Source organism: Andrena cerasifolii, chromosome 2, assembly GCF_050908995.1.
Source record: "Andrena cerasifolii isolate SP2316 chromosome 2, iyAndCera1_principal, whole genome shotgun sequence".
Lineage (NCBI taxonomy): Eukaryota > Metazoa > Arthropoda > Insecta > Hymenoptera > Andrenidae > Andrena > Andrena cerasifolii.
In genome coordinates, this window is record NC_135119.1 from 14,064,414 (window position 1) to 14,092,309 (window position 27,896).

The 27,896-nt window shown below is 36.0% G+C and overlaps 7 protein-coding genes across 15 annotated transcripts; 5 read left to right on the forward strand and 2 right to left on the reverse strand.

The window, feature by feature from the left end:
- Positions 1 to 1,158: 1,158 nt before the first annotated feature.
- On the forward strand, positions 1,159 to 6,421 carry LOC143378451 (uncharacterized). Of its 6 annotated transcripts, none has more exons than XM_076830160.1 (5): positions 1,159 to 1,616; positions 2,561 to 2,748; positions 2,845 to 3,605; positions 4,707 to 4,858; positions 4,990 to 6,421. In XM_076830160.1, the coding sequence occupies exons 3-5, from the start codon at positions 2,847 to 2,849 to the stop codon at positions 5,393 to 5,395; spliced, it is 1,317 nt and encodes a 438-aa protein (XP_076686275.1). In that variant the 5' UTR covers positions 1,159 to 1,616; positions 2,561 to 2,748; positions 2,845 to 2,846; the 3' UTR covers positions 5,396 to 6,421. The 6 variants fall into 6 exon arrangements, with proteins under 6 accessions (XP_076686275.1, XP_076686279.1, XP_076686277.1 ...); XM_076830164.1 differs by having other exon boundaries at positions 2,690 to 2,748; XM_076830162.1 differs by having other exon boundaries at positions 1,161 to 1,320.
- A 211-nt stretch (positions 6,422 to 6,632) lies between these two features.
- On the forward strand, positions 6,633 to 9,043 carry Uk114 (reactive intermediate imine deaminase A homolog UK114). Its single transcript, XM_076830167.1, has 5 exons — positions 6,633 to 6,857; positions 6,994 to 7,154; positions 8,014 to 8,082; positions 8,157 to 8,212; positions 8,283 to 9,043. Exons 1-5 carry the CDS (start codon positions 6,787 to 6,789, stop codon positions 8,337 to 8,339), a joined length of 414 nt encoding a protein of 137 aa, XP_076686282.1. The 5' UTR covers positions 6,633 to 6,786; the 3' UTR covers positions 8,340 to 9,043.
- Positions 9,044 to 10,049: 1,006 nt separating this feature from the next.
- On the forward strand, positions 10,050 to 11,267 carry Rpl12 (ribosomal protein L12). Its single transcript, XM_076807231.1, has 4 exons — positions 10,050 to 10,217; positions 10,297 to 10,370; positions 10,536 to 10,926; positions 11,227 to 11,267. Exons 1-3 carry the CDS (start codon positions 10,181 to 10,183, stop codon positions 10,920 to 10,922), a joined length of 498 nt encoding a protein of 165 aa, XP_076663346.1. The 5' UTR covers positions 10,050 to 10,180; the 3' UTR covers positions 10,923 to 10,926; positions 11,227 to 11,267.
- A 961-nt stretch (positions 11,268 to 12,228) lies between these two features.
- On the reverse strand, positions 12,229 to 13,286 carry Der-1 (derlin 1). The gene is made up of 2 exons (XM_076807228.1): positions 12,654 to 13,286; positions 12,229 to 12,561 (listed from the first exon to the last, which is right to left on the reverse strand). The coding sequence occupies exons 1-2, from the start codon at positions 13,090 to 13,092 to the stop codon at positions 12,251 to 12,253; spliced, it is 750 nt and encodes a 249-aa protein (XP_076663343.1). The 5' UTR covers positions 13,093 to 13,286; the 3' UTR covers positions 12,229 to 12,250.
- Positions 13,287 to 14,757: 1,471 nt separating this feature from the next.
- L(1)g0320 (signal sequence receptor subunit 1 l(1)G0320) lies at positions 14,758 to 16,872 on the reverse strand. Its single transcript, XM_076830599.1, has 5 exons — positions 16,631 to 16,872; positions 16,066 to 16,233; positions 15,723 to 15,982; positions 15,379 to 15,646; positions 14,758 to 15,305 (listed from the first exon to the last, which is right to left on the reverse strand). Exons 1-5 carry the CDS (start codon positions 16,692 to 16,694, stop codon positions 15,232 to 15,234), a joined length of 834 nt encoding a protein of 277 aa, XP_076686714.1. The 5' UTR covers positions 16,695 to 16,872; the 3' UTR covers positions 14,758 to 15,231.
- Positions 16,873 to 17,982: 1,110 nt separating this feature from the next.
- Pick1 (protein interacting with PRKCA 1) lies at positions 17,983 to 22,301 on the forward strand. Of its 4 annotated transcripts, XM_076807212.1 has the most exons (7): positions 17,983 to 18,333; positions 18,516 to 18,571; positions 18,687 to 18,830; positions 18,959 to 19,015; positions 19,889 to 20,207; positions 20,289 to 20,484; positions 21,355 to 22,301. In XM_076807212.1, exons 2-7 carry the CDS (start codon positions 18,531 to 18,533, stop codon positions 22,044 to 22,046), a joined length of 1,449 nt encoding a protein of 482 aa, XP_076663327.1. In that variant the 5' UTR covers positions 17,983 to 18,333; positions 18,516 to 18,530; the 3' UTR covers positions 22,047 to 22,301. The 4 variants fall into 4 exon arrangements, with proteins under 4 accessions (XP_076663327.1, XP_076663328.1, XP_076663329.1 ...); XM_076807213.1 differs by lacking the exon at positions 18,959 to 19,015 and having other exon boundaries at positions 17,984 to 18,333; XM_076807214.1 differs by lacking the exons at positions 18,687 to 18,830; positions 18,959 to 19,015 and having other exon boundaries at positions 17,984 to 18,333.
- Positions 22,302 to 23,000: 699 nt separating this feature from the next.
- Gaa1 (glycosylphosphatidylinositol anchor attachment 1) lies at positions 23,001 to 27,869 on the forward strand. Its single transcript, XM_076807202.1, has 10 exons — positions 23,001 to 23,198; positions 23,542 to 23,759; positions 24,000 to 24,156; positions 24,426 to 24,634; positions 25,214 to 25,431; positions 25,725 to 25,912; positions 26,226 to 26,353; positions 26,527 to 26,723; positions 26,806 to 26,973; positions 27,559 to 27,869. Exons 1-10 carry the CDS (start codon positions 23,057 to 23,059, stop codon positions 27,833 to 27,835), a joined length of 1,902 nt encoding a protein of 633 aa, XP_076663317.1. The 5' UTR covers positions 23,001 to 23,056; the 3' UTR covers positions 27,836 to 27,869.
- The last annotated feature ends 27 nt before the right edge of the window (positions 27,870 to 27,896 follow it).

Below are 27,896 nucleotides of genomic sequence, written 5' to 3' on the forward strand. Positions count from 1 at the left end.
TGTAAACAATGCCTAGGGCAAGCGTATATAGAATTTGCGCCCCCAAAGCATATCATTCAGAAGCATATTATTTAGAATTTAGATAATCCTTTTAAAAAAAGTGGAGCTGAAGGGCGAAAGAGACGAAAATTGGAGGCAATGAAGCTGAAAAGCAAGGCCGGCGCGAGGATGGTTGGCGCCCTTTTGCAAGAAAATTTTTGGCACCCTCAAATTTCTGCACCTGTTTTCTATTTAATATGTTTTGTCTTTAAGAGGTACAATAAAGAAAAAGAATTACATTTACATTTTGTTTATGTTGGAGTTGGATTCTTTTATTATTAAGTGTACGATATTAGTGATCCTCTATATAGGCAGTGATCGGTATAACCGCAGCCATGTTGGAACAAAACCGAAAATAACATAACCTAAACATTTATCTATCTCTTTCTATCAGTATTTCTCTCTCTCTCTTTCTGTCTCTTTCTATCAGTATTTCTGTCACTTTCTATCAGTATTTTTGTCTCTTTCTTTTTTACAGTTTCTTTCTCTGTCTACTTCCGCTTTTGCTCCAAATCGCGGCAACCAATCAGCGACGATACACGTTGTTCCGATCGCTGCCTAGAGGATCACTATGCGATATAGTTTTTTAGCGCCCCCTTCGGCTGGCGCTCTCGTGCGGTCCATAACTTGCATATGGGTTCCGCCGGTCCTGCCAAAAAGTGCAGCAAGTTTTTTCGAAGCTGCTCTAAAGAGGCATGCGAAGCACACAAATAACAAGCGTAAACTACTAACATTAACCATCCAAATAAATTTATTCAAGAAACACTATTTCTTTCGGCTTTTTTGCGCCCCCCGGCATTAGCATCCAGGGCACGAGCCCTTCTTGCCCCACCCTAGATACGTTTCTGTATTGCTGACCATTGGCACGTGGGTCAACAAATCGGCCAATAGGAAGCATACGTGCATGCGCAGTGCATCCATCTTTATTTAACTTTCAATTCTGCATGTTTTACGCAGAGGGACGTAAGAAAACTATTTCGATTAAACTGACAAATCGTTATTTCATTAATACAGGCTGTTTCATAAAAATGATACGCACAGTGATTGCATAGCAGCCGGATAACGGTTATCGTAATTCGTAAGGCATTCCCGAAGCGCCAACCGCCGACCGATCGCTGCGACATCTGCCGTCCATCCCGTTCGGAATGCATCCTCTGCATTTGGTGCGGCTCTCGAAGAGAAGTCTCCTTAACCATCTCCATTCGTAGAACGTCACGCGGAAGTGAATCACCGAGATTTGTGGCAGAAAATGCAAGTTTTCGAGTTGCCGCGGTGAGAAAAGTGAGTGTCGTTATCTCGAAGGGTTCTTGACCCGGTGATTGTCGTGAAAAGTCCCTCGGTTAGCGCTCACTGGGTGGGCGATTGATTTTCAAAGTGACCGTCGGGTACGAGCGAACGAACGCACGAACGCCTCTGACGCTTCGGTACAAATAGCAGCCAGCGCTGCCGAGAGTTAGATCCATTTGTATACTGTCGAGTACAAGTTTTGTGAAGCCACGTTAAAAAAGAAATAAAAATAATAATAACAATAAACAAAAAAAAATAGAGAAAAAAAAGAACGAAATATAGTGCAAAAGGTGTGTACCAGCAAATGGAAAAAGCGAGAAGAGCCGACCTTCGCTTTTAACGAAAGAAAGGAGCGAAGGAGGCTATACGCGTACATACCGGTTCCGGACTCTCTCTTTCTTTCTCTCTATCTCGTGAAGCAGTACCCGAGGTATACCGTGGTTCTCGAGGTATCCGTTACGACACCAGTAAGGTGCTACCCGGGTAGCATCCGAAATGATGCCGCGAGAGGCACGGTTTCGCCGATCGCGGAATCGTGCGGTCGGGCCTTTACGTGACCTTGACGTACCCGTTACTCGAGCCACGAATCCCGCGTCGCGCCTCGGTGTGGCTCCGCGTCTAACGCGACAAGATATCCTCCGGCGCGTACCGACCAGGTGACGTCCGCGCACGGCATCCACCACGGCGTCGGGAGGATGCCGTGAAAATCTCGTGGAAATGCCTCGTCGCGTCGGCGTTCATTGAATTTACTCCTCGTATCTGTGTGTACTCGCCGGTGTAACGTCGACGAAGCGGCACTACCGCGTATCGTAATCGGCTACGCGAGTGCCGCCGGCGCGGCATTACCCGGGTAATGCCGCGAGACAAACCTGACGCCCTGCCCGCGTATTCGGCTCGCTAAAACGCCACGGATACGTGGAACACGACCGGCCGCGGTCGTCGTCGCGCGCGCGCGCGCGGGCGCCTCCGTAAGGCGATCTCTGAATTTGGTTCGACTCATTCAATGTCCACGCGACCCAACATTTATGGATCGTGGATCGAAGCGTACTACAATTCTGGACATGTGGAGGTGCGGCGATGGTAAGGCATCGCGACGGGTGATGTCCAGTACCACATATGGATTTTCGCGAATTCAAATTCTGAGAAACGCTTTTGACCGGGAATACTAACTTTTACCGCTACTTCACCACTGCAGACAGTACATATTTTGTGACGTATAGAATTTTTAACGTAGGCCAGTCGACCCAAAGGACGAGTGGTACTGGTTCCTCTAGCAAATCTCATGGCGATTAATCCAACGTATTATCATCTTTATGGCCATTCTGTCATGTTTTGAGAATTAACGTGTTCACTGCTCTCACAGGAGTTCGGATCACCAGTTTTTCGCTCCTCCAGTGTCTTCCATTCTACCATCTCTGTAAGGTAAATGTTCGCAACAGCATTTGGGAAGTTAGACGGAATGGAGGATGTTCGAGATCGAACGTTAACAATAGAATGTTCTTGTGTGTTTTTTTTTAGGAATGTCTCGGGACTATGATAGACGAAGAGGAGGTAGCGGTAGCGGTAGCAGCTCTAGTAAGTTACGGATGGATACCAGTGTATCCCAACCCAGGCCGCATGGTGAGAATTCTGGGAAGCGGAGAGAGTTAGATAGCGTAATGCGGAAAGCTCGCGAGTCTCAGTCAAGTTATTGGAATAAGAAGCTACTGGAGGTTGAGGAGCGAGATCCGAATAGATGGAGACACAGCGGATACAAAGAGCTGTATGTCGGTGGCACTGCAAGCGGAGAACCCAGTAGAGGGCATCCTCGAAGCCCAAGAAGTCCTAGACCCAGGAGTCCTCACAGTCCAAGACCACGCAGTCCCCGAACTAGAAGCCCACGTTCACCTCGCGATAGATCGCATACCAGAGGACGACCTGCACGTAGTCCAAGTACGGGCAGTACTTGTTCTGATCGTTCGTGCAGTGTATGCTCGCCAAAGGAACGACGACGTATTGCCCAACCTTCCCGTTCGCGTTCAAGATCACTCACACCAGTTCGTGCTCGAGCACATCCGAAAGAAATAGTACCATCAAGTTCGCGAGTAATACCAACTCGAACCAGACCACGGTCACCTCCTTTGCCACGTCCACGCACACCCCCACCTACACCACAACCTCCGCCACGTCACCAAAAGGACTACAAAACAATTAAAGAGAAAGAAGCTAAAGTTCGCCGCAAAGAAAAGCATCACACTAGAATCCCAGAGGATCCACGTGTCCCAGATCCTATTCCACTGGTAAAACATACTTTGCTCGCGTTCATAATTAGGAATTATGGTTCTTTAACCCTCTACGATCGCATAGCTCGCAAGAGGCAACATGGGATTGTTACTGCTTGACTCTTAAGCCGGGAATCCACCGGGAAGCTAAGCAATGCTATGCTATGCTGTGCCATGCTACGTTAGTCAATCTGGTTCCGAATGGCAGTGCTCACCGCAAAACCAAATTTTTAAAAATGCTTCGTGGATGTCGGTTGTTACTTTATTATAAACAAATATTTTTCCGCGAAAAAATTACCAAATGTTCTTTAATTGTTGCTGTTTTAAACGCAAAAAGTTTTGTAAAAATATAGCTCGCGCTTCTTCAAAAAAATTCACAAACATTCGCCTCTTTTCGGCCGCCTGACTAGGTATAACCCCTTAAGTGTTAAGTATGTCGTTCGTTAGAATATATGCTCCTGCATGAGAGAATCCATGTGAAATCGCAAAAAGCGATCAGCTAGATATTTTACTGCTTCAAGAGTAAACACTGTCAATTTCAAAATCCGAAGTTCATCTTTCAATATCATCTTAATATATAAAGCAGAAAGCTTCTAATATGTTTGTATGTTTGTCTGTCGCCTAAAAACTTTCGAACGATAAACTGTGAGATCAGAAAATGTGCCTCAACTCATTATGCTTGACTAATCCAGATGAATGTGACTATTTAAAAAAAAATTTATAAAATCAGAATCTAAATTTCGGGCGAAGCCAAGTATTAAAGCTAGTTACCTATATTCACAATAATTAAAATTTGGAAAAAGTATTCCAATAATTAGTGTGTTGGAAACCTTGCTAGCTAGTAGGCTAAAATTTCACATGAATTAGTCTCTCAAAAGAGTGTTGTTAACTGTAACATCGAATGTGCGATTTAACGCAGAATGGCTGATGTGGATAATATTCTATGCGCGACAACATCGCTACATAGAGTTAAGTAGTTGGAACGATCCCGTGTAAACTACGACCGTAATGGGTTAATGTAGTTGCATATTTATTGTATACATACATTGCTAATCTTCTTTCTGGTTTTATCTTATATATCTGTTTTGTTTCCAATATGTAACTATTAAACTTGTGCAGATGCGTAAACCTGTAAAGGTAGAAAAAACTCATTCGACTCATGGGGCAGCACAAATGATTAGGCCTCCGCCGGAATCCTCGCCTAGCGAAGACAGTGATAGTTCATCCACTACATCGCACGTGGGCCCGCCTAGAATGACACTATCAGAACGGTATGATATGAAACACAGCAATGCATTTCTACCAGCGAAAAGTAAAATTTGAAACTTGAGACTTCCTTAACAGAGGAATAGTATTTGACTGCAACTAATTATTGAAAGATCAACATGAAACTATTTTACAGGTTTGGTAAAATGGCACAATGGAGCGTGGATCGTAGAGACATGGAGAACATGCGTATCACAAAAGATGGAGAAAATGCTATGAAAGTTGTTATAGAGGGTGAAGAGAGAATTGCGAGATTAGGATACGATTCACCGCCACCGGGCCACTACCCTGAATCACTGTTAGCGCAGGGACCAAGAGGTCTCGAATGTTGGGACGACGTCCGTGTCAGATACGATTACTACAAAGCGAGGGGATACCTTCGGGACCTCACTTTGGACGACTACATAAAGTGGGAAGAATGGTGGTATAAATATCAAGAATGGTTGGAAGCAGAACGCTTTTATGAACAATGGGCCTCTTCGAACCGTCCTTCTGGTGGAAGTCGCAAGAGACGCGGTCGGCGCAACAACACTGCTCATTGAAACTTCACAAGGCCGTTACAAATCATTCTTGACTCATAGACACTGTCATCAACAAAACATACTGTAATATTTGTTGTGCTTAGAAAGGACTGCAGAAGGTGCAAATGCTCTATACGTACATAAGTACATACATATATAAACACACACAGACAAACGCATATATATATATATAATATTATATATATATATTATAATAAAAGGTATGACTGTGCTGTAAAAACTTCGTTTTCATCGGCTTATTAAGTGAAACTTGAATAATACAAGGTTTTTGTTTTTTTCTTCATATTTCATAATAATTCGTTGAAATGTTATTAATAGTTTTAGACCGCATTTCTGGAATTATATTTTCTGTTGGGGAAGTTTATTAAAAAATAACTTTCCTTAATCGTTAGAAGTAATTTTAATCCTTCTGGAACCAATTTCGTGTCTCTGATTAATGACAGTGTTGAAAATAAAATCTGTGACGTCAGCTGATGTAAATATGATATGAAAATCATAGTACATACAAGGAAGAATAAGGGGAAAAGAAAATGAGCATCTTATTTAATTTAAGTTTTGAGGAAACCAACTTTGAAAAGCTACTAAGTACACGTGCACTTCACTGACACATAATTTATCATAAATTGTTAGAAGTATGTACATCCTCTTTGATGAAACTATGTATTCACAGAAGAAGAAACATTTCTCGAACTTTTCTTATAGTGACAAAATTTGTAACACATTTACAGTATTTATACTTAATTTGAAAACACGTTTGACATTCTCAGCTCAACAAGTTATTCCAATGCTTAAAGATTGAACTAACAGAAATGTACTATGAAATCTATTACATCGAATCTTAATTAAATGCATGTGTATTGAAAATCTATTAAAGCATACTTAATAGATCTTCAAAGTCTATTATTTCAGATGCATTTTTTATGAAGAGATGTTTATGCTGAAAATCTAATTTAATTTTTTACGTGTTTCTCCTTTATATCTATTATATTTCTTGTAGTCTCAGAAATGAATTATGAAAATAACAAATGTGTCTTATAATTTCTATGATATTAAAAATAGAGATGTATAAAAAAACAAACATGAGAGTTATAATTATAAATTTATGTATAAGTTGTTGATAATACTTGTTTCGTATATTTATAAAAATAAGTGTCCATTATATTTCCAGCCAATATTATAATTAATTTATTATTATATTGGCAACCATATTAAGGGACATTATCAGAAAATGTTGCAGTAAATAAGTTATGTAAGACATACGCTACCCCAATAAGAGGTTAAAAGATTATCAACACCTAAATGTGCTTACATAAGAAAAATATGCATAATTATTCAGACAGTCGAGCGAAAGCTGCTTAGTGAGTACGTTTCAAATTAAACAAAAGTACGCGATGGCTTCCAAGAAAATTCTGCGAAAAATTATATCATCTTCATTAGGTCCAAAACCTATTGGGCCATACAAGTAAGCAATGCACATTATGTACAAACATTTTGAAATACTTAACTATTCTTGTTCAAAAATATGATTCAAGTTAACCAGACTTATACAACAACATTAGTTTGCAAGTACTATAGTATAAATAATTTTATTTTAATAGCCAAGCAGTGCTTGTAGATCGTACTGTGTATTTATCCGGAGTTCTTGGTACTAATGTTGCAACTCAGAAGCTTGTTGAAGGAGGTGCTGCGGCTGAAACACGTCAAGCTCTTACAAATATGGGGCACATCTTGAAGGAAGCTGGATCTAATTATGATAAAGGTTACGATCATTTGCAAAACATATAATTATACGGAATTTGTTTTCTACATTCAAATAGAAAATTCAAAGAGAAGGATCTTCATAGTGAGATGCATGTACATATCTCATTTACTAAGGGGGCAGACCACTGTAAAGGTCCCAAATCTAAGGGTGTTTGCGGGAATTTATTTGAACCAAACAACGCAAGTATATCAGTGAATTGCTTAGTATAGTTAATAATGTACATATCGAAAGGTAAGAATTTTTTTTTTAATCAAATTTATAAATCGTGTTTGTCGCGTTGACAGTGCCTAGACCAAATGGTTAATCCAAATTCAAAAAGACAAAAATATTTAGAAACTACATAGAAGCTTACGTCTATTAAAAATTTAAAAAAAATTACAAAATGGCGGACCACTGAAAAAAATCAAGTTTTCGGGGTAGAAAGTTAGGGAAATGTTGATAAAAACAATAGAAGCAGGTCGTTAATTGAAAAAAAAAACAGATCGTCACGTAATAGAGATGGGTTTATCGTACAATAAATGCCCTTGCTCATGTCAATTGGATGTATAGTTTTCTCTGTAGACTGTCAACGCGGTTGAAAAATATCATTCTGAGGAAAACGCGAGAAAAATTCCGCGCGCTTGATACCGCTTCATGGAAAATACTATATCTCCGTCAATTTTGTGAATGTCTTCATAAAATTTATAGAGAGCATTCTTGAAACATACGTCTTTCAGAAAATGTGAAAAAGAAAAAAATCGATTTTTCCGATTTTTTACAGTGGTCTGTCCCCTTAAGTATTACATCCTAGTTAGCAATTTTAACACAGGAAGTAAAGGATGAATAATAACGTCTATCCTTTATGCATTTTTTACAGTTGTTAAGACAACAATTCTTTTAAACAATATTAATGATTTTGCTGCTGTAAATGAAGTTTACAAGGAATGTAAGTTTATAATATACTAAATCCTAAAATTATTGAATGTTACATGTAGAATAATTATACATATGTATGTACAGTTTTCAAGGAGAACTACCCAGCCAGATCAACGTTTCAAGTTGGAAAATTGCCTATGGTATGAAGTGATATGTTTTATCTACTTCAAAGAATAATTTGTTAAAATTAATCATAAAATATTATTACAGGGAGCCCAGATTGAAATTGAAGCTATTGCTGTTACTGGTGAAGTAGAAACAGTTTGAATATTTTAAATCGGGGGTATTAACTGGAGAAAATATTAATACACTGTGTGGACCATACATTTTTTTCATAAGCATTATTTTTGCTACTATTTTCCTCTTTCATTCGTAAACAATGATTTCTTAAAAATTTAGAAAAATAGCAATGTGAAATATAGGAATATAGAAACATGGGACAACTAAGGGCGAATTCCACTTACGCCCAAATCACCCGCGCAGGAGTTTCCCGTTTTTGTAATAAAACGAATATCACAAATTATATGTTCCTGTTTTCGAGTCGTATTTTATAGTTAAAAACCTGTATTTTCCAATAATGGCTCTTTCACAGATTTCTTGTTCATATTTCTGGAGATTTTCATAAATATGGAAACGAAAACCACAGGCCATTTGGGCGTAGGTGGAATTCGCCCTAAGGACTTCCCCATGTCTGAGAAAAGAAAGACAATACATCTCTAGTCTGATCCCCCTGTTGTCAAAACAATAAGTGATCTACAATCTGTTAAATACTTACTTTTTATACTTTGTTTATATATTTGTTTTAATATAAACTAAAATACTTGGTCTAATATAAACGTGGCATTACCATGTAACCTATATTTTGTTGAACAAGTACCGAGTTTATACATTATTTTAAAATAAGATGTAGCCAACATAATACACGTCAATGTATAGGTAATACAAAAATATATAAAAAAATTAGCATTCAACGAATATTCAGTTTAATACCTCACTGTTTAATTATAACATGTTTCAACATTCAACTTATAATGTTATCAAAATAACAATTTCGCACATAGATTATAATATTTATTATTTATAACAAAATAAATGAAAATTGTCATTAGGAGGGTATGAATCAATTTAATACATGAATGGTCACGTGACTCAGCGTCGCCGCTCGTTTCGGCGTCAAGACTAATCACGTGACCGACGCTCAACCAATGAATGAGCGAGTCAACCAGAATGAACGAGTCACGAGATCGGTCCCCGTGACTTTCAGCGTCAAGCGGAAAAGCTAAACCGAGTTTAGCTTTTAGAGTGATTAGTTTTGACGCTCAAAACGAGCGTCGACGCTGAAAGTCCCGTGGACCGATCACGTGATTGGTTTTGACGCTCAAAACGAGCGTTGAGCGTCAGCATGAAATTGCACCTTTAATGTTCGAAGCAACTGGCCACAACGGATGATTTCGATTCTCGAGTCGAATTTCAATATCGGAGGACTACGCGCGCAAAGTTTAAATGCATTCATGGGTTACTAAAGAATACATACTGTAAATTCTTCGATTATTTTTAGTGTTTGAACGTTGCGATTCATAAATTTATACCATTTTATACGGAAAATATACATACCTACATAACGAAAATATTAAGAAACATAGAGGGATGTCGCGTTTCATGCGTCTTTCATTGTGTTATGATTGTATGAGTGCGAGCCGTTCGAGATACATTTTCTCCCGGTGTAGTACTATAATTCAATTTAATACTTAAATAATCTATTCTATGTACATATACGCTGTAATTTGTAGAAATATATTTCGTAATGGAATTAATTTAAATAATAAATATTGTATACTTATTACCACAGACCTGTTATGTACAGTTTGAGTTAGTAATTCAAGAGAACAAAAGATGGCACTGTTAATCAAATCTGAATGACTACGGAAACTTACATACTATGTGTGATTTATATAGTTTATGTTACATCTACACATATCCGGTCTACATAACCTTTTCCACCTTTTTGAACCGAAACCTGACGCGTCTTCACGTGTTTCTACGTTCTTTACAGAAATCGTATTCCATCTCTAGTTATTTCTTGAGATTTTTACACAGCAACAGCTAAAATGCCTCCTAAATTCGATCCTACTGAAATTAAGAAAGGTATTTTTTAAGTGTGAATATTTCTTGTATATTATAAAATATGTGAAACTTGGTCCTAACTTATTTCTGTGTTTAACAGTCTATTTGCGGTGCGTTGGGGGTGAAGTAGGTGCAACTTCGACTCTTGCCCCAAAAATTGGTCCCCTTGGTTTGGTAAGTTTAAAGTGAATATTAATAGCTTGCATCCTTCACTGACACTAATTTCTGTATACTTGAAAAAAATATTTGTATCATAATGCTCGTTCTTAATTCTCGAAGCACTTCATTTACATTCTCTTAAAGATATGAAAATTCATTATAGTTATGTACGATTTACAGTCTCCGAAAAAAGTTGGCGATGACATTGCTAAAGCTACCAGTGACTGGAAAGGTCTGAAGATCACAGTTCAGCTAACAATTCAAAATCGACAAGCTACCATTTCAATAGTCCCATCTGGTGCTTCCTTAATCATTAAGGCACTCAAAGAACCTCCGAGGGACCGTAAAAAGCAGAAGAATATTAAACACAATGGAAATTTATCATTCGATGATATTGTGTCTATTGCTCGGTCTATGAGGCCAAGGTCTATGTCGAAATACCTTAGCGGCACCGTAAAGGAAATACTAGGAACTTGTCAATCAGTTGGGTGTACAGTAGAAGGCAGGCCGCCACGTGATCTGATCGATGACATCAACGCTGGAGAGTTACAAGTTCCCGACGAGTGATCTGGTAGGTTTAGAGCTCTCCGCAAACTTTTCATCGTAATATTCCACATTATTATTCAGTACTTTAATTTTCTTGCGGTATCAAAGAGTAGTAAAAGTTATTACGATGAAAGGAGTTCGCTCTGAGCTCTTGGTAGGGGTTAGCATCCCATCCACCTGATTAGTCGTAACTATCGCTGCGTAGCGTCGTTACATACTATCAGGGATACTGCTACTGAGGAGAGAAGCTCAATAAAAAATCATCAATTAAATGCGTAATGTTTGCAGTATTTTAGATTTGAGTTTCTTATTTCCGTTGTTTCAGATATATCATAAGGAGCAAAAAATAAAACAATTTTAAAACTACAGTTGTTATACTTTCTTACAATCCTCCCGAGCTTTTAATAAAAATGGGAAAAAAATATTAAATGTACATATATTTTCACATATTAAATACACGTGGGTATCTCGCGCAATTTAAGATTTATCTTGCTTATTAATTAATTGTGCTTACATATACAATGCTAATTACAATAGTCATAATTAATAATCGTTTGCTCACATAATCTACAAATTATCTCGATAAAGCTATCTAAATAAAATAGAATATTATATACTTATATATATGGAATGAAGTGTTTTTCTTCAAAGAAAATTAAGGAAATTTTTAAACCACTGTATACATTACATTTACATAATTTATATAAGAATCGTTAATGAATTATCTTCTCTTACTAACCGCTTGCACTAATTTAAGGTGAATGTCCCAATTTCTGATGATTTAAGAGGTAACTCGTCATAAAGGTGTAAAAAATTTGTAGAGTAATTGATTAATTCTTTAATAATAAATCAACCAATTCAAAAACTATTTAAGAAAGATATTTCGAGATGTTTAACTACTAGTAATATGTAATTAAATATAATGCTTTAAATGTCCATATTCACACTCGCGTAAATATTTAAAAAATTTAGAATTATTTTGTTGCAACTATAGTACAAACGTAACGCATATAATAAGAAAAATACGAAATTAGCAGAAATGGGGACACGAGCAGAAATTGGGACATCCACCTTACTCTCGAGAAATACGTATTTATAAAATACAAAATGCAATTACGAAATTACAAATACATCAGGGTAGTTCTCGTAGACAAAGCTTTATGATACAGACAATCTTAAGGTTTATACACGCTAGAGGTACACCAAATTCACGTATCGTACAAATCTAAGCCACACTCACGAGGGAAAACTGTTTCGATAGCTTTTCTTTTGGCATCTGAATAAATGTGGTTAAAACGATATTGGAGAGAAATATAACAAGACGTGCTTCTTGTAATAAAATTTACAATTTATTGTCCCAAAACATGCCCTCGCCCCCAGTTGTGACCAAATATATTCCTACTAGGCTGCGCTTGCACTCTTTGAGTAGGAGGCGCTCCGAACCACCTCAGGCCACCTCGCTGAGGTGGAAAGTAAGATTCGAGAACCTTCGGGGTATTTAATAGTTCAGGTCCACCAAGTTCTTGAGGATATTTAAACTTTAAAAACACGTAAAGGTGTCCCACTAAAATACCAAACAGCTCCATCATACCGCCTCCAGAAATAATGAGATTAAATGCAAACAATACCCATGGCAGGTACATCGCTTTAAACTGTGTACCTGTTGGTTCATTGAAACATACAATTTAAAGAGATCAATTAGAAACACAAGATGTTTAACATTAAATGCTTCGAAGAAGAAAAGGCACGTACCGAACCAGAAATTAACAATAGCATCTTTATTTAACTGACACCAAACGTATAATACACTGAGTACCATAGGATCCATGAGAATGGGGAATTCACCGATAAGCCCGATAATTACGCAGCATATCCAATTGAACAAGAGTAAGAAACAATAATCTGCTGGTCGTCCATCGTACTCCCCTCGTTCTAACCTCAGCGAATAATTATATAGAAAGTAGCAGTTAATTAAGAAATGGAATCCTGTACCAGGGCTGAGGGGATAGAAAAATACACTGGTCCCTGCTCTCCATATTTCGAAATTATTTACGAAACTGTCGTACGTGAGTATCAACGAGCGCGGGTTAATCAGTCCAAATCTGCCGATTAACGTAAAAACGGCTGTGCACAGCAGCCAGTATCTTGTGAAAATTGGTAAAGAATTAAACCAATCTCTCACATCTGACATTTTCCTGTATCTTCCGCGTGATTAACTGGAAAACTTTACTGTACGAGCAATTTCAACCGAGCGTGATAATCTATGACGTGTGATTCCTCAGCGACTAAATGATACACATGTAGATTAGGTTAGGTAGTATGAGGACAAATATGGTGACCCGACGGAAGTTCTTTACGTAGTTGTATGTATCTACATATCTACGTAGTCACCAGTAGACGTGGACAATTTTCTACATTCTTGGATGTATTTTTCTTAGTTGAATTTAGGTACAACATGAAATGAGGGAGAATTTTGATAGAGGAGCGAGAAAATAGTTGAATGGAAGAACTTTTTTTCTTGATACCTGTTTACTGCAATTTCAAACAGATATGCTTGGCAGTGAATAATATTCGTGCAATGTTAGAAAGTGAATACAATATGTACTGTATATGTATATACAATGGAATAAAGAATTCATACACCATTCTTGAAATTTATTTTTTATAAAATCTAAACAATCCTTAACAATGTGCTTTTAACTTGAAATTCCTTTCAAGGAAATACATTGCATAGATACCTATATTTTTACTATCAATGTGAGAGAAAATAATAAAAACACAGGTGTGTAGATACATCCGTAGTGAATAATGGAATGAAAATGCATCTATGGTAATCAGTGAATAAATAATGATAACAATGTTGCCATAGTACGACCTCATTTTAAAGTAAATTTGCATATTTTTGCTTTCAAATATTATATCATAACTCCCAGATAGCACAAAGACGTCTTAAAGACGTCCAGGCCAGGCGTTTAGGACGTCTTAGAGACGTCCACGATCGTCCAGAAGACGCCTTAAAAAGGTCTAAAGAACGTCCATTTTCACAAGACAGTACGTCTTTAAGACGTCCAGAAAACGCCTTGGTTAGGTCCAAAACAGGAAACGTACTCATAATGATTAAGAATCAGCTTGGTTTTTTTGTTCCAGATGAGTTTGTGAGCTTAAATCACTCACGCCAGGGAGGTATTTCTTTTCAAAGACGCGATTTTCAACTCCAGATAACATTGAAAAAACACAATTAAAAGTGTATTTAAAAATTGTTCCGTATACATTACAAATAGCTTAATAAATGAAAAAAAAGTTTGACATCGTTATTCATTGTATTCACTGAAAAAAAGCCTGAATGTTGCCGAATTTTGCGGCCCCTTAAATGTATATCGAAATAGCATTGTTTATGCGGGATTAAATTATTGAATTAGTTTTGATATTTTTTGCCTTAAAAAATCATTTATATTATATTACTACCATATAAAAAAGATAGATGACCTGTTTATACAAGAGAAATAACATTTGACTTTTATTATTGCCATTGGTTGTTAAGTAGGGCTTCTTTGATTAAATTATAAAAAGCAGCTGGTTTAAATCGATTCCCGCGAACATCTCCGAAAACGTACATACACATTACTTAGAATTTCCCACTGTCTGCCAATTTTACTCAATATTCATTATAACTTTAATGTATAAAGCAGAAGGTTTATATGTTTGTGTGCTTGTTTATCGCCTAAAAACTTTCGAACGGTGTACTCTGGGATCACGGAACGTGCCTCAGCTCAAGATTTCTTTTTTATAAAATCCGAATCTAAATTCCGGGCGAAGCCGAGTAGTAAAGCTAGTACACGTATAAAATTAAAAATAATTTTTACAAAATTGTGATTTATTGACATTACATTCTCTCACAAATTACGATTAATAATTAATAAAATTGACAATTTCAATTTTATTACAGTACATACATACATACATACACACATAATCCTGTTGTTCATAATGATATCGTGATATTTTTTTCAAAATTCGGTCCATTCAAGAAATAAGCAGAATATTATAAAGTTCTTGTTGGTTTGTCCATTTTCTTTTGGTAGTATTACATAGTGGCTAGCAATGTTCACAATTCATAAATTCTGTTTTATGATTTTTCACTACGAAGTATAGTACGAGATTTTCATCTCCCATGTTTTGCACGAAGAGTTATGAGATAATGTTAATTCTCTGCTTAGTTTCGCCATTAATGAGGACTGAAGAATTGGTGTTGTAAAATCTTTGTAAACGTGGCACCGCTCTTTCTCTCTATCTGATTTAAATAATATATATACATACATATTAACATAATTCAGTCATCCGAACCAGCTGTCCGTTTGGCTTTTCGTTGCCTGGGGCTTTGTTTCGGGGTTCGTGGAGACTTGTCTGCAAAAAGATTGCGTAAGTCACATTGCAATTATTGTTCTGCGTGTTATTTAAATTCTGATATTACGCTTACTAATTCTGTTTAATGTCTCTTTTGGTAACCAGTCATAATCTACATTGTTCGGATTAGATGTACCCATTTCCATGGGCATTTTACGAGTTGTAGAAGATCGAGATTTCCGGCCAAGAGACGAAAGAAGTTGTTGCCCTCCTACAAGTGTCAATATTACACATGCGGCAAGGAATACATAAAGGAAAACTGTTTCTCCATCGAGACCATCATCTAATTCAACAATTTGTACTGTTTCGTTATAAACAGCTTCACTGAAGCTCATGCCATTCTGTAAAATTGCAGATTATTAATATTGCGAATTAATAATTTGTAAAATAAATGCCATATATATATGTATTACATACAGCATCCCTGTAATTCAAATTAATATTAAAGCCGAAGGGCCTTCCAGCAAGGTTTTCCGATGGGATAAACGAATATGCCAAAGTTGCTTCATGCTTTGGCTTCACGATTTTGTTATATGCAACAGTCGAGAAGTTCTGAATGTAGAAATTAAAGTCCATTGCATAACGGAACGAAGCATCCAAAGATTCAAGGACAAAATCGGATTCACCTTTATTGGTGAAACCAACCAGTAGTTCGACTAAGTTCCCAGCTGGTAGTTCTAGAAAAGTAAAATTGACCATTAAAATTACATTCTGCAAACAAAGAAAATATAATACGATGGCACGAGGGTTCTGCACGTACCCAGTGTTGACAATCCATTATAGATAGGTTTAGTAAACAGTGTGGTGGTATCAGCATCCGACGAGGCAGTGGCCGTTTCTTCTTCGGGTTCTTCATCTGTTATTACAGAATTGTCTTCTCCTTCGACATCCACTATGTCATCTATATTTTCATCTTCTTGAGCATATGCTAGGGTACAAATTAAAAATACAATTACAGATTTGTCTAAAAAGAAACGAGTCTGTGATGTTCGTTAACTATCGTTCCAATTGTAAATAAATACCAACTATTTTCAACTTATGATAAAATTAATACTGTTAATTCAATACACTAAATAAATTCACTTTATAAAAAAGATTTCGTTAAGTATTTAATTAGTTAAAGCTCTATCTTAAATTCAGTTGATACTACACTGACGAAAGCTGCACAATATCTTTTCAATGAAAATTATACGAAAATGCATGAAAGAATACGAGAAACGAAAGACTGAAGTTTAAATATATCAACGCATATTGCAGACATGTGGCAGAAATATAAACGGCAAAGTGAGAAATGTATTTCAAGTAACATGTTTATTATGCATTACCTCTGTTCGCATTGAGAATAATCGGCGAAATGAGTAATAATAAAAAAATGCTAAATTTCTTCATTTCGTTGCGTTGTTTTGAAAGTATCTTTTCTGTTATGAATACCAGTTTATCTTGCTTCGCACCACTCACTTCAGAGTCGGCACCGGACTGCAACGCTTCGACATATCACAATCGCCTACCATTTCTGTTTGCGACGTGGAAGGTCAGCGGCGTAGTCGTCAATTCTACAACGTGGAACATCGACGACCGACGTTGGCATTAAATAGGAAAGATTCGAGATAGTTTGACATTACCAACCCGATAGTCTTAATTACTAGTGATTTTCACTTTTAGAAGAACCGCGAATAAATTGTAAAAGTGAATTTTCTACGTGTAGAATAAGACGTAGTAAATAGTATTAACTTTATTGCGTTCATGTATTTTACTGAATAAAATCGTATTGTTTGAAAAAATCGTTGCAGACTGTGGAATGCCATAACCTGCATGGACATATTGTATTCATTAAAGTCAGAATTGCAACAACATATTTATGGTGAATTTTTCCAACCATCTAAATAAAGTAGAACTGCATTTTTGGCTTCCACACTGATTACTGATTTTTTGTAATCTTGAAATTTTGCATGAAGTAAATTATTCGACAATGTGAATTGCGAGGCGAAGAAAAAGGATTCTTCGTACGTTCGTTCCTCTATTTTTAATCGATACATTGTTTTCCGAGCGATAAGGAAGGAGGCGAAGAAAATTTTCTAATGTAATAAACTTCATCCTTAACTCTTTAAAGTTCGAACTTCGCACTTTAAGAGCTTGCGCTAAATGCCGCTAGGGCGAGGATCGCAACTCGCAACAGTAGATAGATCAAGGGGGCTAACTACCACTGCGGGGGGGATCCGTTGCGAGACAGGGACGAGGTAAGGGGTGCCTCATTTTCATTGGTCACTGTCCGGCGCAAGCGCAGTACTACCATTTTTACCGTTGCCATAGCGTCTTGCGTTCTGATAGCATCCATAGTGTTCTTAAGCGTTTTGATAACTAAATAGTTAGTTGCCCATATAATAAATATAATTTAATACTTAGTTCAATGAAGTGCTTTGTGCCCTAATAAAAAATTATATTAAAATAAGACTACACTGTATTGGATTAAGCAGGATAGATAAATCTAATAGCCAACCACATTTTTTAAATAAAATGACACTTTTTACGGGTGAGAGAAATAAATGTATCAAATTACATGTATTTAATCATAAGTATAGTAATAAGTATGTATTGTTAATGTGTAATGTTTAATTTCATACAAATAATAAATTATTTTGAATCAGTATCTCTGTTTTAATTCATTTTATAGATTCTAATAATTGAAGATGCATATTTCTCTTCAATTTTCGTAATATTCAAATTCATAAATATTCACTTATCAGTATTAACTTAGACATTTATATTAATCTGTGGTTAATAGTTTTTCATAATTAGCGGTACAGAGCATGCGCAGCAATGCAACCAATCACCTCCAGGCACCCCTGGGTTGCCCTGGGTGGGGGCCCGTCCCTCAATTAGGCTTCGCGTCCCTCCTCCTCAAGCTAGTCGTATCCTCCGTCCCTATATTCCCCTGTCCATGATATAGATAAATTGTCATTTGCTTTGCGGTGACACTTTCTTGTGACAGATAACCTCAATCTTCTTATCGCTCAAATAACAAAAGCAGGTACAATATACAATGTTAATGTTACGTTGAATGTTGTCTACTAAAAAAATCATTGCATCAAAATCTCTTACAAAATGTAGTCGAAGTACGATGTCATTAGTAATTTACCACTAAATTATTGTATGTGCTTATTAATTAAATTCAAATTTTGAGCAGTGACTTGATCTTTATTGGTATTGCAGATTGCAAATATAAGTATGGATTACGACGATGATTTCTTCTTCGAAGAGGATAAGATGTTGGTTTCATAATATTGTTTGGTTAACTACTGATATATATGTTGCATTACATTTTAAATGTGCTTCTCTTTTCTCGTAACATGCATGTCTGTATGCCACGGTGCGGTGGAATAGCGCTAAGGAACAAACAGTTTTATCCGCAGATACTATTACATTGAAAGAATCTAATGACAAGCTCGAGGACAGTTCTGTTCCATTAACCACCGTGCCACCGGCTAATGCGCAATCACATCAGTTCACTATGATGGAAAATCGCATGTACGCATCGCCGTGTTTCACTATTTTATCTTTCACTTAAGCTCTCTATACTTCCTACCTTTCGATGCATACTTCTAAGGCTGTATAAATTTCGTATTTTTCTTTTCTTTTATTATTATGGAATATAGACCAGATGTAGAACTGGTCACTCAAGATCAGTCTCATCAGCTACTCAGCACCGTGATGTAAGTTCTGATAATCGTGTGCTTGCTGTTAAAGTTACATTTCAAAATTAATTGAATTTTAATTCGTTAATAATGTACTTTACGTTGTGTAGTAAATTAGGTGCAATATAAATGTTTTGTGTTATGATATTAATAAGTATCATGTATAAGCACATTCAGGTAAGAACTTGTTAAATATTTCTTTAGTAGTATTTATTTCGCCATCCGTACATTCTTTTATGCTTATCAGATATGGTACACATAGCACAGTCTACAGTTTCATTTCCGTAAGTGACATAAACTATATTGTGTAAATATAAAAACAGGAACATATAACAAATATACTATATTACCAAAAATACAGCCCCCGCCTCCATCCTATTCCGTTACTCCTGATATTTCTTTAATATCAACACTAGGGTGGCTCTTGTTTACTCTTGGTAAAAATTTTTTTTAGTATTTTTTTTCGGGGCACCCTCCAGAATAGTTCCAAATAATTAAAAAAAAATCCCTGTAAAGTTTGAGCTCGATCGGATAACGGGAAAGGGTGCCCCTGGGCCCTTAAACATTTCAATCATTATTTAACAGCTTGCGAAGTCGATTTTATATAATATCCTCCAAGTTATTGATTAAATAAAAAAATACCCTATATTATTACTTTTTTATTATTAGATTATTATTATTAATACTCTGATGTTTAATCAAATGTTTATTATTCTTAAAAGTGATTCGTAGATAATGCTATGTAAATATGTGTACAAAGTAGTGTTATTAATTATTCTTCTAATCGATAGTATTATAGACATGCTTATGAAATTTTCGTTTGTGCTTATTTAATACATTTATACGCTTTATGTGATATAAATATTAAATTCATCACATTAATCTATACAGGGGTATGACGATTACATCTGGCAATGTTGTAATACAAAAGGACAGCAGTAATCTCATAGGCATAAGTATCGGAGGTGGAGCACCGCTATGTCCTTGCTTATATATTGTGCAAATCTTCGATAACACGCCTGCTGCGCTAGATGGTACATTACAATCCGGAGATGAGCTTGTAGCGGTAAACGGAGCATCGGTTAGAGGAAAGACAAAAGTAGAAGTTGCAAAAATGATACAATCCTGCGACTCTCAAGTCAGTGTCAATTACAATAAATTACACGCTGACCCTAAACAAGGTCGCACTCTCGATATAGCCCTTAAAAAGGTTTGTATTATATATCGTTATATATGTTTTAGGAGTAAATTAATAACATTAATAGTTTCTAGCAACAACGTTAAATTTTAGGTGAAGCATAGACTAGTCGAAGGAATGGGAAGTGCAACGGCAGATGCACTTGGATTATCGCGTGCTATTCTTTGTAATGATGCACTTGTACAAAGGTTAATGGCATTACAGCGTACAGAAAATTTATATAGGGGCCTGGTTTCCCACGCCAAATCTACTTTACATGCCTTCTTCGATTTAACACAAATATATAAAGGTATGTGTTTAAACGTTCAATTAACTAATCGTAAAGGAAATAATTATAGATATGTATTATGTACTGTACAGGGTGGCCCAATAGCTCTGCTCACCCGGAATATCTCCGTTAGTCTTAGAGATATGGAAGAATTTTATTTACAAAAGTAGTGCGGTGCAAAGAGGGCCACAACATTCCAGTAATAATCTTTTGTCTCATTCTACAACCGTTGAATTGCTGAAGCCCGTACACTTCTTATCACTTCCGAATTGATTATAGCGCACTATATAATCCATTTCGAGCACTTTCTGTAACACAAGGCTCGGTCATTTTACTCCATTATTTAATGCCGAATGACCTTGTACTATAGGTCGTTGAGATCGTCTAAACCAAGCCTGACCAGGGATTTGCTCGCACGAGCAACCGCGAGTTGGTCTTCGCTCTTGAAGGCACTGAGCCAGACCCTTCGCGCCCCTCAAGAGCGAAAGGTCCCAATGGTGGGGCACAACCATCGCTCTTGCCTTCGCTCGCAACCACCCGCGGTTGCCCTTCGAAGGCAAGAGCAAAAGTTGGACAGGCCTGGTCTAAACATCCGCTATTCTACTAAGGATAAAAAAATATAGTATGGCATTTAAAAGAATAGAGGTGACCTTGAAATCTCCGAAAACCCTTGCAGCTACGAAAAGATTATTACGGGCATGTTATGGCCCCCTCTGTACCACACAACTTTTATAAATGAAGTTTTTCCATATCTCCAAAAATAACGGAGATCTTCCGGGTAAGCAGAGTTATTGGGCCCACCCTTTTTATGTATGTAATATTCATACATACAACGTAAAAATTTGAACTAAATCATCATAGTTGATATAAAACTTATGTTATCTGCTTCAGTATTTGGCGATGCATTTGCCGCAATAGGAGTAAGAGAACCGCAACCGCGAGCTAGTGAAGCATTCAGGCAATTTGGTGAACAGCATAGGCAAATGGAAAAGTTTGGAGTAACAATGTTAAAAAGTTTGAAGCCTATATTGAATGATTTAGGCACATATCTTCACAAAGCCATTCCAGACACTAGACTAACTATTAGCAAGTATGCCGATGCTAAATTCGAGTACCTTTCTTATTGCTTGAAAGTAAAAGAACTAGATGATGAAGAACAAAGTTACGCAGCACTCCAGGAGCCCCTTTATCGAGTGGAGACAGGAAATTACGAATATCGATTAGTGTTGAGATGTCGACAAGAAGCTCGTGCCAAATTTGCAAAACTTAGATCAGACGTGCTTGTGAAACTAGAGTTATTGGATAATAAACATGTTCAAGATGTTGTATGGCAGTTGCAAAAATTTGCAGCTGGTTTGGCAAAATATTATTCTAATACGCGAGATCTCTTATCGGCTGTGACATTGTTTCCCGTCGAAGTTGACTTATCGCACTCTGCGTTTCAATATAAATCTACCGGACCTCAAATACTAACTGACGAGGAAACAGATGAATTTGAATCTGAAGAGAAATCTACTAACGAAGAGCTTCTTATAGATACACAAAACTTCCCACTTATAACATCAGAATCTGACAACATGTAGCGATGTACTTTCTGTACAGGAAGAATTTCTATTTTATTTCCAGTTATTTTTCATAATACAGAAACGGATACCAAAGATTATTACTTTTAAGAAGTGTAACTTATAAATTATAATAAATATATGTTGTATGTTTAATATATATATATATGTTAATTATATGTTTAGAATAAGTATTAATCGTAAGATGGAAAAGTGCATTTATTAAATTCTTAATTCTTACAATAAATACATGAAATAAAACTTTATGTAAATATATGTTTCCATTTTTTTATGAACACCGTTGTCACGCCCTGGGTAGCGGTGTCCAGGACAGTGACAAGGTATGGGGTTACAAGGGGTTTTTAGGAAAGCGGGCAATTCAGGCGCGAAGGCGAGCTTCGAAGCACTCGGAAAGCGGGGAATATAACGATCTTTAAATTGTTAATTTTACACTTCTTGAATTCTAATTTCTAGAAATCTGTTTCGAGGCTTCATCGGTAACATTGCATGCGACACAAAAATGGTAAGGGGGTTAAATGCTAGGACCCCCTAAACCGGCGACAGAAAAAAAATGCATTGGTTGATAGATCTATCCTATACCTCGTCTGTGTTATTATCTTCTATTTTTTGTGATATTATTTTCTTTCATTTTTTTTGTGATTCCTAATCTTTTTCTTATATTTATATTATTTTCTCCTACTTTTTTGTGATTTATTTGATAATACTCTTTTTCGTCCTCGACTTTTTCATGTAGATGGCATAACTTTTTTACTTTTTTGAAGTTTTAGTATTCAATTACTTGCAATGATGATCATATAACTTATTTAATAGAAATACTATTGTATTTGATTACATACATACCTGGTTAAAGTGACACTCACTGACACCATATTTCTCACTTCTGTTCCGTCACTTCTGTAGTGCTATATACATGCATGCACATTATACGTTTATATATATAGGCTACTATCTTGAATGCGATTGGATCTTCAGAAATCGAAAGTATCAGATTTGAATGTGCTGAACTCAAAATGGGTTTGTTGACAGATCCAGGAGCAGAATCTGGCAAAATTGTTAAATTTCTATTAAAATGGGAACGATCACTCTGTTGTCTTCTTTATATCAGTGGAATTATTTGGATACTACTTCTTGCTTTACCTATGTTTAATGACAGTACGTGTTACATTGCATGTGTTATTTAACCTAACAAAATTAGGTTATGTTTGTATCCTGTAACTATTTAGTTAAAATAACCTTTTCTATAATTATTGATTAATTTTAGTACTCAATCATCGTATTGCGATTGTAGCCTTTTAAATATTTTTAGCATACATCCTATGTACATTATATATTTCGTACACAATTACGCAATAATTTATTTTTTCTAAATTCTACCATTTAATAGCGTACTATTATGCATTGCATTATAAACGATGAATCAAGAATTATATGTTAAAGGTTTCATTTCGAACTTGATGATCTCTGTTACATTTATGCACACTCTTGTTCGTTTCAGATACCTATTTCTCTGAAAATGCTCTATTACCAGGATTGGTTACAAAAGAAAGTAACTTGGAACAAACATCGAAGCAATATTACTTAGAATTAATTCACGAGATGAAACGATATCCGGATAGAATGCCTTATGCTTGGCTCGCTGCCAAGTTAAACCAGCTTCAGCTGGATGTTTATGTTCATAATTTTTCGTTAAATTATCCCTTTCAAGAACAACAGGTAAATAAAAGATGAGAAATGTTCTTAAACGTTATTTGGGGATTGTAAACTTATAATGTTTCATTAACTGAGTTTAAACATAAATCTGAATTTTGTGGCGTGTTTACCAGAATAACCCCTTAAGGACAGTAGAGTATCTTTGAAAATACATAATTTCCATAACGAGCAAAATACTTTAAGTACCCTTTAGCTTCAACTGTGATCTTTAATAAGTTAAAGATTAAAATGATTGATATTCAGTTTACAGGGCAAAATATATACGGAATCATAAGAGCTCCAAGAGCAGCCAGTACAGAAGCAATTATAGTTAGCGTCCCTTTTAGGCCAGTTAATAGCATTTATTTGGACACCGCTCCTTCTGTTGCTCTTATTCTCGCATTCGCCAAATTCTGTAGAAGTAAGTGTTTCCTTCAAGTTGAACAGTATATGTCTATAAATATTTATATTTAAAAGTATATTATATGATGGAACTAACTTTCACAAGTTCGCAGTTTTCAAAATTGTAAAATCGGTTAAATTTTGTTTTATTGTTGAAAGTTTAAATGGCCTTTGCTCTTGACAACTGTGAGCTTGAAAATTATTCTGAATATTATTCATATTTAAATAAGCCAAAAATGTCTTGAAACATGCTGATACTATAAGTCACATTCTCTTTTCTGATTATAGGGCAGACATATTGGGCGAAAGATATTATATTTTTAATAACAGAACACGAACAACTAGGAGTACAGGCATGGTTAGATGCGTATCATGGCGTTACGAGTGGTAACGAAGATGTACTTGTATCTGGAGACCTTTCTGGTCGCGCTGGTTCCATTCAAGCTGCGATTAATTTAGAACTACATTCAATGAAGGTTTCATCTATTGATGTTAAGGTATTTACATGGAATCTTTCTTTTACTTGCTACTGTACAAACAGCAATGGATACATCTACTCGATGTTCGATATAATTAAAAGTATGTATTTCAATTTATCTTTAAATTCTGATCGCATGGATCAGACCAGCGCTGTACAGCGTAGGGGCCCCTTACGCGCCTGCTTCCCCTTCCAATCTTTCTTTCGCGCAGCGTGCCTTCCGTTGTCAAGGAGACCGCGCGACGCTACGAAGGCTGCCATGACGGGCTAGCCGGGCTAGCGTCTTCGCGGTTAGCGTCGCGCGGTATCCCTGACAACGCGGACGAGAGTGGGAGAACCTCAAGCTCCCGCGAGAGCGACCTTGGACAGCGCTGGATCAGATAATCAGTTTCTATGTAAAGAAACAAGATAAATGTTTTTGAAAATGTACAACCACGCGTATTTGAATTTTAGTACAGACGGTACAACACTTTTCTACAATTTTGTAATGACATTTATTTCAGTTTGAAGATATTGAAAACGACTGTGCTTTTAAACAATATAAAATTCGTGAATAAGACAGTAAATCATTATTTTATTAAGCATAACTATTACTTAGGTGGAAGGATTAAATGGACAACTGCCCAACTTAGACCTTTTCAATTTAGCACAGAATATGATTGCTAAGGAAGGGATCAGACAATCGTTCCAAAGACGTTTTGATGTTAAATACAAAGATAAATTTAAAAATTGGAAGTATCATTTTAATACGCTTCTTATGATGATTGCCACTCAAGCTACTGGAATTCCAACAGGAAATCATGGGCTTTTCCATAGGTATTAAAAAATATGTAACAAAAATTACTGGATTTTTACAGAATAATATCGTATTTACATCTTAGAATTATGTTTGGAAATTGTAAATAGATTTGTAAAGTATTTGTTCGTTTTCTAATGAATTACAACTAAATCAAGCATATTTCAGTGTGTTACGTTTTATAGAAATGTTGACAAACGCACAACTGTTGCAAAGTTAGCCATTCGATAATTATCCTGGTCTTTAAAATGAGAAAATGAAATTATTCTGTATTGTAATTTAATATTGTTCTGTCAATACAATATTCTCGAAGGTTTGGCATCGAAGCGATCACTTTGGAAGGTTTTGAAAAATCGGGACAGCAAAGTTCTGATGGGAATTTTTATCAAGTAGGTCGCGTAGTGGAAAGTATAATACGGTCGCTAAACAATTTACTAGAACGCTTTCATCAGTCATACTTTTTTTATCTGCTGCCATCCACTGACACTTATATTTCTATCGGTGAGTAAAAACACATGTATTTAAGGTATTTAATGTATTTAACGTTATACAATATGCATTTATAAAGTTGTGCCTTTTTAAATGATTATTTAGGGATATAAGAACATGTGCTTTTAAGTTAAATATGTTGTTGTTTCCATATTAAGTTTACACAGTATTATTTTAATAATTTATCTTATATCTTTTAATGAAAAAATAAATTATTACTATGATACAATTATTCAATGTATTCTTTTTAAATAAGGTGCTCCTTCAACTATCTTATTATATATAAATTTGAGTTTTATTGGCTTAACAAGTATGATTATTTCAGGTCTCTACATAAGGTCATTAGTCTTGATAATTGCTGCAGTATTCTTAAAAGCATTTTCCATCTGGCAAAAGCTTCAAGAATCCACTTGCGCAGAAAACAAGAAGAACACTACTATTAAACAATCAAAGGTTTGTTAATTTTATTATTTCATGAATAACGTAATTCGCGTATAAGCATGAAATTTAATTCATAGATTAAATTTATAAATTAACACGTTAAGGTTCAGAAATTAATAATTGCATTTATATTAATACATGCTTTAAAAGATAACTTTAACAATTGATGTGGTATATTCTTGTAGAAAGAAGGATTTGATATTGGAACTATAACTTCAGAGATATTATGGGCACACATTTGTGGAGTGGCAATTGCTTCATCGCCGTCCGCACTAACTTATTTGGGTAGAACACTGTGGAACTCTCGTACAGAAGATTCTATATATTTTGGTTTCGCAGTTATAACTACTTTAACATTAATGTGGCCATTTTATCCTAAAAGGTAATTTTAATGTTCATTTCTTCTACTATGCTTTATATAATCACAAATAATGTGTCTATAAATAAGTCTTTATTATTTCCAGACAAATGAAGTATAAAAATGCAGCCTTAATCTGTGTAATCGCATCAGTGGAATTAGCCACTGTGTTAATGTGTATAGCGATGCATAATTTTTCCTTGGCCCTTGTCGCCGCTGTAGTTTACGTACCTGTGATTCTCCCAATAACACCGAAACAAAGTTCTACCAGCAAGTAAGTATGTCTTAAGAAATAGATTTATCGAGTCGTGTTTCACTAACGTTTTTGTGTTGATTTCAATGCAACGAAACAGTAATTTAAATGCTTTTGATAAGCACTACATACGTACTTGCAGTACGCGAATGTGTTTTTTGTTCGAGCTTGTACAGCACTCTAAAGGTAGGCTCTCACTACGCCTCGCTTCAACTCATTTTATTCTTCCTATGCTTTTCTTATGTATTTTGACAATTTGACTCACACTGCGCCTCGTCTCGCCTCGGCGCGGATTCTTCCTTGAGAATATTTTGAGGAACAGACGCGAGGCGTAATGTGAGTGGATGCAATGCCACCGCTTGAGGAAGGAAGAGGTGCTCTGAGCAGTTGACCAAACACATGAACCGAAGCAAGCTCGGATAACTTCAGGTACGGAAAACCCGAGGCGACGCAAGCCTAGATGTAAGTTTGAAAAGAAGTTGCGCCGAGACGAGGCGAGGCGTGGCGTAGTGAGAGCCTACCTTTAAGGGACATTTCTTTAAAATTTTAAACACCTAAAATTATAACTTTAATATTATCAGAACTACGTATAAAATTATGTTGCAGGTTTCGTCACGTAATCTCCTTTTTCTGGATTCTTCTACATCCATTCGTGACCTCGAGTTTGCTCATAATGTGTTATACGTACATAAACTTTTCCAAAGATCCCCTTCTCTCAGTTTTGTTTGGTGGATACCGTGCCACGAAACAAGCGTTTGTTTTCAGTATTATGGACTCGATGATATATGGAAATTGGTTTTATAATGTGGCGGTTTCTACGATTGTTCCTATTTGGCTTCTGTTTTGGAATATTTTGTGTTCACACAATGTAATACATTCGTAATACATGTAAATAATTCTCCATCATAGTACACCAATTATTGTAGTTAATTATTTGCATATCT